Source organism: Phaenicophaeus curvirostris, chromosome 12 (genome assembly GCF_032191515.1).
Source record: "Phaenicophaeus curvirostris isolate KB17595 chromosome 12, BPBGC_Pcur_1.0, whole genome shotgun sequence".
Classification (NCBI taxonomy): Eukaryota; Metazoa; Chordata; class Aves; order Cuculiformes; family Cuculidae; genus Phaenicophaeus; species Phaenicophaeus curvirostris.
In genome coordinates this window covers 17,654,756-17,667,680 of record NC_091403.1, presented here as the reverse complement: position 1 = coordinate 17,667,680, position 12,925 = coordinate 17,654,756, and the positions used below count along the sequence as shown (strand labels likewise).

Below are 12,925 nucleotides of genomic sequence, written 5' to 3'. Positions count from 1 at the left end.
AAAGGGAGCTAGTTCGGAATTCATGTTATGTATCCTATTTATATTTTCTGTTATGAGCTACTGGATATTATACAATTTTGTGGCACATTTAGAGAAAAGGGAAAGTAAATTAAAAAGGACTGCTTGCTCCAATAAAATACAAATTTGAATCAGATTTTTGACTGCTGTGTATTACATTTTTGTGATGCAATTTATGTATACCACATTGTGTGAATGTTTTGAATTCATCAATAAACTGTAGTAATGTTTATTGTAGAAAAATATGCGAGGGATTCTGTGAGCATAATGGGGTGTTACCCTATTCTGTACTTGGCATCTGTACGCGTGTTTGTTGTAACCTCACCCACATTGCACTATATGTAAATGTGGAGCCTTTTTAACAGCCTATATAGAATCCAGATCTTGACTGCTAATAATAACCATCTCCAGGGTGATTTATTTCTTTTAAGTTTCTTTGCATCACTTGCTATGTTAATTGTACTTGGTTTTGTACACAAAGTGGGCAAAGTTGCATGTTTGAGAAGCAACCCGAGAGGACAGCCTGTGGGTGGGGACCTTCCTGTCCCAGCCTAGGATCACAGGGAACCGCCATTTCAGATTTGCTTGTATGGACAGGACACAAAGAGCTAGAGAAGCCATTTGAGGTCCCATGAAACACAGAACTGTCTGCTTATACAGTAAGTACAAATGCATTCCACATTCTGAAACCTTCTTTCTACAGAAAGTTGTTTTTGTACTACTAAAAGCTGAAGTATAGGCAACTAGTTCTAGTGAAGCAGAAAATTTATTTCATTTGATCATTTAATGGGAAAAAAAATCTTTCTTCCAAGATAAAACAGTTTGCTTACATATTTACTTTGTGTACTCTTTGAAGTATAATTAAGAAAAAAAAAAGAGCAATCATTATACAATAAGAGCTATCATGTTAGGCTTGTTCAGTAACCGATGCGGTACAGTAAACTGTGACTATACAAGAAAACAGCATAGAGCGATGTTAGATGGTTATAGAGTTGGCATGTCTACAGAATAAGTTCCTTTTTAGCAATGCCAAGTGAAGATTGGTTTCTGTCTAGGCAGAGAGTTCCTAGTCCATATTTACAAGTCTTGAACTTGCTGAGTTCTGCTAAATTCATGGCCTATATTACTAATTCGCCTGATGTCCACACATGAGAAACATTCATGTGAAACACACGTTCTCTCAGAGAAATTACAGATTGGATTGTTCTTGTTTGTGAAACCGAAGAATTCCACCAAAAAAAGTATTAATTTAAAAATGTGCTTTAGTGTGAATGTGGTTTTACTCTGTTGTACTGCCCTTAGGAGTTCACTGAACTTGACAGTACATTTGTGTGTTTGCCATTAACTATGAATTGATGGAACTTGCGTGTAATATAACAGTGTATTGCTGTCAGAGTACAACAACTGTCTTAGCTGCAACACTGAAAGATGCATTTCTATAGCTAAACCTTCAGGGGAAAGAAAATTTACTGGGATTAAATATGACATGCTGTATTTATGTGTTTGTCTTTAGGTGCCGTTTTAGAAGAATAGCCTCTGACCAAGAATAAAAATTGTTGTCGGAATAATATGCGAACAGGTAACTTCTTCCAAGACTTTGCTTGGATGTGTATATACATATATAATTAAAGTTCATTAAAATTGCACTGATTTTGACAGCTGCCATGGGCATTGTCACAACGGCTCCATAGGGCTCTCTTCACCAGGCAGCGGTACAAATTCTCTTAAGGATTTGTTCGCTTTGATCAGTCCTAATATTTCACAGTTCATGATTGATTAGTATACAGTCCAAAGTTGCTTATAAGTGAGGAAGCATGCCTCAGCCCCTTTATCTCCTGTCAAAATTTCCCACTCCTCCCCCTTCCTGTTTTTGTTTTAGCAGACTTCAGGATTAGGCAGTCTGTAGTATTTTAGCCTCTGGACTAGGCAAGACAGCTGAGTCAACATGCAGATTATCAAGGCTGGCTTGGTTCTTTGCGGGTTAGAGTGGTGTTGAGCCTTTGTTTCTTTTCCTTTTTAATAGATAAGATAGTCAGGTTAATGAAAGTTTAAATGCAAACAGACAAGATAGCTCAGGGACAGGATTTTGTGCCTGTCCTCAAAAAGAATAATTGAGAATCAGTGTATTTAGAGGCTGCTGTTACCTCTGCAAGTTTTAAGTATTCACAGTCTAGTGTTAGAAAGAACAATCTTGTTTCATTCCCTACTCCTCCCACCGAAATCAGACTTCTTTAAATGTAGCTTTTGTGTCCTGCTTCTCTTTATTTATTCTTTGACACAGAAGGATATAACAAAATACGTATTTCTATAACGTAGAACATATGTTGATAGAGTTTCTACAGTTGTATTAATTGAAAAGCTAAATCTTCTGTATTTTTTTTTTAATTGCCCATTGCCACTTGACTTGTTAAACTTCTCAATCTTGATTATGGTAGTCTAAATGTAATATACATTTGACTTTCAAAGCATATGATTTGCATTTTTAGATTAATATAATGTATTGACTTACCTCATGAAAAATCATAACACATTCACTGATGCTAATGTAATTGGGGTTTGGCTTGTATTGAACCCCTCCTGATTCTCCACAATACTCTTTTGCATCATTGACCATAAATTTAAAGGGCTAAACTGTTTCTTCATCATACTTACCTATCTGTAAATACAAAGCTGTAGCTTTTAAATTTGATCCTAACTACTGCACCTCAGTAAAGTGGGTATGGAGTACAATAATATATAGTTTTGTATTGTGGCAAACCCCAGTACTGCTAGTAATTAATAATATTTTTTTGGTTAGGGTTGGAGCATCTGAATTTTATTCTCTTTCATAATTATGTCATCTACTTTATACTGTATTACTCTGGTATTTTCAATAAGTAGTAGGCAAGGTATTATACACAAAACAGAATTAATGAAAAGCACAATTGGATGGAAAATGAGGCACCTGATCTACATGAACATAGAGCTTTCTTCAAATATCTCATTACTGGTAAAATTAACTGTACCATTTTTCTTTTAGCACTGGAAAGAAGTCTAGGTCTAGAAAGAAATAGCCGATAAAGAAGTTGTCTGTAATTACAATTAAAAAGGTTTTAAAAGCTTCCTAGGCACTTTTTGTTCTCCCCACCTCCCTCACTTTTTCTCTAACAGACTAAGACAGAGTGCCTGAGGTATTTTGCCAGAGCAGAAATGTCTAGTTGGGCTGGTCCTTAATACACAGATCACACTGTAAGAGTGAGAGAATCATTCTCCCAAATGTTCTGAGACCTGAATGACTCGAGGCATTTAGTTTTCTTCAGTACTCTAGCACTATGCCAGTGTGAGACAGGCTTATTTCTGCATAAAGATGAAGAAAAGAAATAGAGCCATAAGGCAGGATTTTAAGGAGGTTAACACTTCTTATTAATTCTTTTGAGATTTTCTTTGAAGGCTTTCCACAAGCTGTCTAAAAGGATTTTTCTGTGGGGCCTACCTTTATCGTCTCGCTTTCCGTCTGGTAGAATTTCAGCATTTAACTCCCTCAGATGCTTAATAGAGTTGAGAGCAGGTCAAAGTTCAGAGTTTTGCTTTTTTCTCCCCTCTTGATTGTTGTAATTGTATATAGATGTCCTGATAGATCAGATACCTGTTCAGGTAGTCATTATCCTCTCTTCATTTAAGAAAGGATGTAGCTTTCAATTTAATTACACTGTCACAGAAGTTCCACTGCTGTGTTTGAATAGATTGAAATCAAATAATTTATAGCTTTTGTTTAAGAGCCTGCTTGGGTTTTCCTGTTAACATTTTATTCCTATTGCAATTACACACATGAAAATTAATAAAGTCTTTTAATACTGAAGCTGCAGTAAAGAAATTGCCGGTAGAGAAGGACAGAAGGCTTCAGAGCCAAGATAAATTTTCATTTAAACACTTCTGTTATGCCACATCCTGAGCCAATGCAACAAGGTCAAACACAAACAATTATTCCAGCCTTACCTCCCCTTTCCTCCAGCTCCCAAATTTATCTGCACGCATGCAAAGAGGTCCAGTTACCATTTGGATGCTAGCACTTTAATAACATGGACTTGAAACAGAATTCCTGTTGAGCTCTGTGGTATAACTGCCTTCATCTTAAAAGAATATGAGAGTATCACTCGCATTCCTGTGTCAATATGCAATTACAGAAATGGAAGAACGCATGAAAAGATGGAAGAGTGGAATTACTAGAGATGATCTAGAGGAGAGCAGGATTCACAATGTTTTTGTGGTACAGAGTAAGAAGTAGCTAAGTTTTTCTGCTGCTCTTAGAAAAGTCAAGTTTATTTCATATAAAGCTGTAGAAGCTCCTTCTAGGATGGAGTATCTTATGGCCACACTTCTCATGTTTTCCTGCAAGAATAAAAGGGAACCCTAACTCTTTTTCTTGAAGGACAAATAAAATAAAAATCTCAATGCCTCTTAAACAACACAATATTTTGTATAAAACATGTCTTCTATACATAGTGAGACAGCAGAATTCTTATTTTCAGACCTTTTGGGAGAAATAACAGCAAAAACAACACCTTAAGTGTGAGGTAACACATGATTCTCACACTTGTGATGTCAGAAGACTGCTCTATTTTTCTTTTGATTGTGATAGTGTGGTTTCATAAGATTGAAGAAGTGTATATAAAGATATATTGGGGAACGGATCTAAGCTGGTGAAGACCAGATTTAGACTGGGCATTAGGAGGTGTTCAAGGCCAGGCTGGGTGGGGCCTTGGGTAACCTGATCTAGTCCCTGCCCTTGGCAAGGGGTTGGAACTAGATGATCTTTAAGGTCCCTTCTAACCCTAACTATTCTAGGATTCTAGGATATATATATAAAATGTTACTGGCGCATTAAATGTATCACATATATAGGCCGTCCAACTTCCAAATTTAGACTGCTTAAGTGTCAACATTAGTATCCCATGTTTGAGGTTTTATTAGAATGCCTAATTGTGTTTAAAACACTAACAATTCAAATAAGAAGCCTACTGAGTGAGAAAAAAGCTTTTATGAGATCTATGGAAATGACAGTGTAAAGGGCAGGGGGGCAGTCTTCTACGCGAGTGACACTTCCTAGGCCAGATCCTCCACTGGTTGCTAAAAATTGGGGTGGGAAACCTGCTGGTGCCCAGCTGTGCTATGGTTCAGCTCTTAATACAGACTGAGGCAGTCTCAGAAAGTCCTGGTCCACACTCAATACTATTCCGTGTTTATCTGTACTGACTCCGACTCTCTTACAGAAGCCACTTAAGCTAAAGATAGTTTGGGCACTGGACTGGGACAAACCAGACTTCACATAGGTCACCATATGAATTACTGTACTCAGTTTGTGGGCATGAAAGCCAAATGAAGTAATGGAGAATTCAGAAGTTTCTCTCACTGCAAGAGAGATTTTACGTTTATTCATACAATTTAGGTGGTTCACACCTGTATGGTCATAAATTTTTGATCTTTTTTGCATATTGTTACATGAAACAATTCTGCAAGATAGCTATTCCTGACCGGGAAGGCAAGACTGATACCTTGTTTGTTCATAGGGTGGTTTTGTTTGTGTGTGGTGCTTTGTTTTGGTGGGTTGGAGGGGGGATTATTTTGGCTTATTTTTGTTTTGTTGTTTTTTTGTTGTTGTTGTTGTTCTTGATTCGGTTTTGGGTTGGGTTTTTTTGTTTGGTTTTGGTTTTTTTTTCAGGAAGCCACCCCTACTCCCCAAAAGTATAATTAAGATCCACTTTTACTGATAAAAAATACAGAAGTCTCTCTTTTTCTCTGTGTTTGTTTTTGTCTTATTTTTAAGATCATGAAGAACTCTGTGGCACCAGTTATGGATCTTTTTGTCTAAATGGAGGGATTTGTTATATGATTCCCACTGTTTCCAGTCCATTCTGCAGGTCAGTGCAACTGAAGTTTGTGTATTTAAGTGCCGGACAGTAGTTGTCTAAAGACTGTCTCCATTATGCTTCTTTAAGAAATTACTTTTAAAACATTATATATCAGAAAATTCCTATTACCTATGGCTGTTCCTAATTCAGTAATTCGTGCTCAGATTACTTATCTAGCTTGTAAAGACATGACAATATGAGAAAAAACAACGTGTATACCTGTTTGACAGGTGCAGCAGCGCTCAGTTACGTATGCATTCAGGATGATATCTATATTTAGAGCCATATTTCCTCCCCTCATTACAATACAGAAAGGAACAAAACACCCTTTGCCTCATGGAGTACAGACCGTAGGAAAGGCATTCAGAAAGGCAAAGTACCTGCCTAGTTTTTCTTCCAAATGAATTATATCGCAGAAATTGTTATAAAATGGCCTGACCTGAACAAAGTGAGGAGGTGCAAAAAGGAATATAATCTTTTAAAGGGAAAAGGAATGTAATTCAAGACTTACTATTTTCTCTGAATCTCACTCAAATACTTGAAGGGCAGCTTTACAGTGACAGCCAAAGACCGCTTGATAAAGAAACATCGAGGCAGTAAATATAGATCCTTCTTACAGCATTCGTTCATGGGACCCTTGTTTTTTTTTGAAGACTATGTAGCACACTGGAAAAGAAACACTTCCTATTTTTGCATTTGGGTATGGCTCCTGCATAAATACAGCCCTATCCTTTTATGTTCTCATTTACCATGACATAAGATGACAAATTAAATTCTAATTTTTTATTGTTTCTGCATTTAGAAGTTCCGAGTTATCATGCATCAAAATATATTACTATTTATTTAATGAGTTTACTTAACATTGTTAATAGTAGGCATTCAGACACCTATTACATACCCTTAAGGATATTACCTTTTTTGTTCAATGGCAACTTCTGCTCCCTCTTCAGTCTTGAGCTGTAGCTATTGATAACTGGGTGAAACAGTTGAAGAAGGAAACATCCAAGATGCCTAATGAAAGTTATGTATTTCTTTTGCTTTGGACAGTTTGATTTAGACATTTAAATTCAAGCACGTAAATTCATCTAGAAGATGAGAAGAAAAGAGACAAAAATTAAAAAAACCCAGCATATCACTGTCATTAAGCATACTGTCCAACGTCACCTTGCAAGCTTATGTGATGTAAAATGAATACTATACACACAAAAAGCAAAACACATTGAAATACACACTTCTTTTTCTCTAGAAGGAATCCCATATTACTGATACTGAAATACTTAAATGAAAAATGAATGGTTTGAAAATGAAAAATGAAAACAGCATCCGATACACAACTTCACAGCACCCTCTCAACTATTGCTAGGCTATGTAATGAGGAAAGTGTATTTGATGTAGTAACTGTAAATATAAAGTAACAAATATTCAGAAAAATTCATTCTTCAGGAGCACATGCTAGTCAGTGTAAATAATTTCCACTTTACAGTGCTCCAAACGAAGTCATTTGTAATTCTGGTACTAGAGGATTTTATAATCTGCTGAAGTAGAAAAGTAACAACTTAAGGGCATTTCTGTTATACTCACGCAATCTTACTGCATTTAAATTATCAAGTATTTTTCTTCTGTATCTAGCGTTTGATGATGAAGTTATATGGGTTTAAATAGCAGCATTCTATTTAAGCATGTCCTCATTCTAAACATGTTCCTTAATCAGTCAGAGAAGGCTAATTATAGATGAGAAAGGTTTTGTTTACACACAGATATCTTAGTAATCAGCAGTGATGTGAATAGAAACAACAGAAAAAAATGCATCACTATTCAGCAGAATTCAGAAAAATATTTAGTGCTTTGGCACTTCAAGACTGGTTTCATCACGCAGTTGCGCGAAGTTTCTGTGATACAGGTTTCTGCCAAATCCCACCTAAAGCTTCCAAGCATTCTCAAATAATCATCTCTTACCAACAGAAAAACTGAATCAGTTTTAGAATCAAAGGCTGAATGATTGCTAGTACAGCACTGATTAAAACGGGGAAGTGGAGCAAGAACAGACAAACAAACTGTACAGATAGCTTAAAACACGCTTGCCTTGACATGCTACTTATTTGCACAAGTGTGTTGTGCTAAAGATAGTCTAGATTACCTGATGCAACATCACTGGATGTAATTTCACAATATAACTAGGAAAATTGCATCATTCTTTACAAAGATGTATTTTGTAGCATGCTACAGATTGTGAGCTACTGTTTGCTTTTGGAATTTCAGTTATTTTTACCCTTCAGAAATATATTAATATATATTTAATAGAAACAAAACATTGTTTGAGGCCCCTCCCCTGTGCAATGTTAGCAGATTTTAACTACAGCTGATGTGTTAAAAAATGCAGTTGCTCAGCTGCCATCTTCCCTCATTCCTTTCCAAACAATGTGTTAATGTTCTTAGCAGCAAAAGGTGCACCTGTCACCAGGAACAAGATAAGCTTCAAACCCAGGAATGCTCAAATGTACAGCAGAATAGAGAAGGACAGAAAAACAGCTGCCTCAGGTGTGTCATAAAACATAAGGCTGAAAGCTGTTTGCCTCAGCACCTGATGCACAGCTGTCCCATACTTATTAATGAATGCAGTGCAGACTTACACTGTGGTCTGAGGGGAAGCCCTGGTATATCCACTTTGTCTTGCAGATGGCGGATTTCTGAGATCCTTTCTTCTGTATTTCAGACACAACATAGATGGTATAAGACCACACAAATGCACGTCCTCTGCCCCTCTGTGAGGGCACTACACGCAGAAATTAATAGTGAATGGTTTCCTATTGAGGAAGGGATGATATTCTGCAGAGGACAGTGCGTGCAGGCTAAGTACTGCAAGAGAGAGAGCCAGACCTTAGAAATCTCCACCCTGAAATACCTACTTTCCCCTTCCTTTGCTTCTACCCTGATCCAACCTCCTTTCAGGTGGTTGTAGACAGTGATAAGGTCTCCCCTTAGACTCCTCTCCTCCAGGCTAAACTGCAGTTCCCTCAGCTGCTCCTCATATGACTTGTTCTCCCCTCCTTCACCGGGTTTGTTGCTCTTCTCTGGACGTGTTCTAGGACCTCAATGTCTTTCTTGTAGTGAGGGGCCCAAAACTGAACAGAGTATTTGAGGAGCGGCCTCACCAGTGCTGAGTACAGGGGCAGAATCACTTCTCTAGGCACGTTTCAGAGCACAGCAGTAACGCCTTGTGTTACTGGAGGGCTGTTATGCTTATGATATAGTTACTAATCAGACTGTAAAGGATCAATATAATGGTAGATGAGCTGGTCATGTCCCAACTATACAATGCAGTCTATTTCCTTCTACCTTGGATTCATGCTGATGCAAGTGGTTTTGTTTAACACCTTATGTTGAAAGATTTTATGCCTTTCTTTACGTGTATTACCTTAGCATTCTGTCTCCAGCACAGCTCCTGTTGTACATTTGTGTACAGCAGTTAAAGCTGGCTCATCTCCTCTGACAAGAGACGTGGGAGTGTGTACAGGCATCTAGGAAAGCAGAAATCTGGATGCTCTCTGGAAGTGGAGGTTTCTAGTCTCGCAGCTTTTTCTCAAACATTTGAAGGCTGTTGTCTTTCAGCTCACTAAATTGGAAATCCTGATTTCTTAGAGGAGGAAAGACCTTTTCATTTAAAAAAATCAACTTTGGAATGTTCCATAGTAGGAGCATTTAAAGCCAGCTGACAGTGTGTATTGAAACAGCGGGCTAACAGCATGCAGATGATGTTGTGAAAAACCAATACCCGGCCTAGTGACCACAAGACTTAAATTACCATAGCTCCCTCTAACTGTAGCCTAGAAGCAGGCTTCTGTCTTTTGCACTCATTCATTCAAGTGCAGAAGCAGAGTTGCCTGCCATATTAACCGCACACATCACGCTTATCTTATGCTCTACTGCTAGGCAGCTGTTATAAGCAAGATTAACTATGAGTTGCTACTGACTTTTAAGGCTGTATATATTAAGACTGATTACCTCTAGGAAATTCTATATAGATACCATCAGTCTGGATTAGGTTCATAGCCCATATGCTTGTTAGAGACAACTTTTCTGTCTTGCTGCAGTCTCTGCGTATGGAACTCCACAGAAATTATTAGAGCTCTGCTAATGCAACAGAATAAGCAGATCTGAGTGAGATCCACTGCTAATTATTAAAGTCCAATTAGTTTCTTTCCCACCAATTTTAGGAAAGGACTTAGAGAAGAAACCTTTCCCTCTCTTGGCTGTCTTAAAGCATCAGTTGCTTCTGTATTTAACATAGTCCTTCACCTGTGGGTACATCAGCACTGATGATTTCATAAAAGCTTGTGCAAACCAATATTTGAACATCTGGATTTTCAGAAATGCCCTAACTGTGGCAGGGTCACATTACATTCGCTACAAGTTTTAGTTAAAAAGATGCCTCATCTCCATTTTCCTGTTTCTACAAAAACATCCATCATTTTTAGGTTATATGACGTTATTATCTACATAGGATGGAATCACTTTTGGGAAGCGTGTCAACAGGTCAGGCGAGAGAAAGCGGATGAGTAGCTTTGTAATCCCTAATCCATTGCACACAGTTAAACAGACACTGTCAAACTGGCAAGTCCTGGAAAAAACGTTTCTAAATCTTGGTCTTGTTAAGTCTAGGAAGAATTAACAAGTTCAGCTTCTAGGATGTATAAGTTTTGTATGTGTTTTTCAGTGCATATCTTTTTCTCTTTGCTGTAATCTTGGATTCATATTGTCTATAGTTTTCCTCTTACAGTCTTAGGCCTTCTGGCACCTTTCCTTCTTGAAGACTTACTACTACTTAAACCATCTGGTTCTGTTTTCTATTTGGTAGAAAGTGGGTACAATCTCAGTGGCCTTTTTGCTTCAATGTCATCACATTCCCATTTTCTTTCCACTGTCTTTGGCAGACAAGAATATGGCTTCCATGCACTGTTCATGCCAACTCACTCTACTGTATCACAGCAGTTCTTTAACCCTAGTCCTAATCCTACCTGCCACTCTCTTCAGCAAGATAGACTATCTTTTCTTCCTCTGCTTCATTTCTCTCTATAGGCTGCCAACTTACTCCCTTTGCACTCATTCTCTAGAACTTTTCCATGAACCTCAATTTGATGCCAAAACCTATTTATTTTTTATTCCTGTATCATTTTAGCCCTGCATTATTCTCTAGTTTTCATTGGTATTCAAGAATAATTCTATGAATTTTATATTCCATTTTCTACCCGTTATTCTATTCAGCTCTCGGAAGCATTTCTCTCCTGCTTGCTAGAGAACAATGGCCCACTCAAACTACTCTTCTATTCTTAAAGTATTCTACAGTATGTCAGAAATAGGTCACTGAAATGCCACTATACTTACAGTCAATATCTGGAACATTATCTGAAGCAATCAGTCTGCCTACTCTTCCTTCTCCCAGCAGTCAAACGTAGTAACTGTGAGAAGTCTGACATTGTCCTCAGTAAATGGTGGCTGTTTGATAAGTTGCACAGCTTTAGTATATGATGATAGATGCTAGAAAAAAAAATTAATTAAGTCTTACATTTTATTTCCAAAGGCAAAAATTTAAATGGTAGTTATTCTTTGTGCAGTAGTTTAGACAAGTTGTACTGAAAGAGCAGTTTTATAATCTACAGAAAGCAGGGCCGGGACTCGTATCAAGCATGCACAGTAGCACACTCGCATGGATCCGTTTGTCTTATTTAGATCTGCTAGACGTCTTTCTTTTTTGGCAGTTCCTCCCCACTCTGCCTTCTTATCCCTCATCTGAAATTATACCTTGCAGCTGCCAATGGCAGTTCAGACCTTCAAGTGTATTATGGAGTTCAGCTCATTTTTCTCAGATGGAGCCCGAAATTGCTTATGTCACAGATTATTATGACTTCAGTGCCAGAAATAGCAAGAAGGAGCAAGATCTTTAGTAATACAAATAGAGAATAAATTTGCATACATAAAAGATACACACAGAATGTAGTTATTGAATGAAGTGCTTTCCTCTTTCTGTAATGCAATAAATTGCTTAAGGAAACCTAGAAGAATAAGTGCAAAATATAAGACAAAGAAGATTAGTTCAGAATCAACCTATCTATTTTTGACTCAATATGAAATACTAAGCCATTTATTTTTAATAAAATATTGTACCATTTACCATGGTAAAAAACCACATTCATTTTAATCCTTTCTTCAGAAGAAGTTTTTAGAAGCTGAACATGTAGAACAAGCATAGTAGAGAAGGCGTTTAGCTAGGGCTGTCCAACAGATGGTCCTTCACCAAGCATGTAACGTGTTCTGGCATGAATTATTACACTGCATAAACTACTTTGGCAACTTAAGGTGTGCTGTGTCTCAATGAATTCCCATTTCCTTGATCTATTTAGCTGACAGTACAAGCTCTTCAACAACATTTGCTAGGAAGTTACATGAAAGAGGGAAAAGAAAGTGTGACTGGTATGTGTAAATTGAGAACCAGTGGGATGACCCAATTAACACTAAAGAGGTGATTTAATTAATAACAACTGCCAGAGAAGGAGGCAGGTTTAACTGCAAAATACACCACTGTAAAGTATATTGCTAAGCCAATACATGTATTAAGAAAAACATGATTGAATATATAAAAGCAGCATTGGTCAGAATATAAACTTGAAGCCAAACGTGCCTGATTCCTTGTGTTCCAGAAATATGAGGTGAGTGGAAATTCCAGAAGAAACCTCACTCTGAAGCAAATATAAACCTTGAATTATGCCATAACAAGTTCTCTCCCCACTTAAGACCAAAAGAAGCCTTTGTGCTTCTCATATTAGATGACAAGTTACCACCTAATCCGAACACAACTTGGTTTCCCAGGTGTATTGAGAATTACACAGGAGCCCGTTGTGAGGAAGTTTTGCTGCCCAGCATCAAGTCCCAACCAAAAGGTGACCTGTTTGCAGCTCTCTTGGCTTCATTTCTTCTTCTAGGAGTTCTTCTAATTGGAGCCTTCTACTTCCTTTGCAGGTAAA

General features: G+C 37.5%; 1 protein-coding gene across 5 annotated transcripts in view; it reads left to right on the top strand.

Moving 5' to 3' along the window:
- Nucleotides 1-12,925, top strand: part of NRG4 (neuregulin 4) — a 51,796-nt gene that overhangs the window by 28,576 nt on the left and 10,295 nt on the right. For all 5 annotated transcript variants that reach the window (XR_011338294.1, XM_069866937.1, XM_069866936.1 and 2 more), the window contains exons 2-4: nt 1,532-1,597; nt 5,822-5,915; nt 12,771-12,920. Coding sequence is in view for 4 of the 5 variants with exons in the window: in XM_069866937.1 (XP_069723038.1) it covers nt 1,588-1,597; nt 5,822-5,915; nt 12,771-12,920 (254 nt within the window). In the remaining variant the exon portion in view is untranslated. The remainder of the gene's footprint in view (nt 1-1,531; nt 1,598-5,821; nt 5,916-12,770; nt 12,921-12,925) is intronic.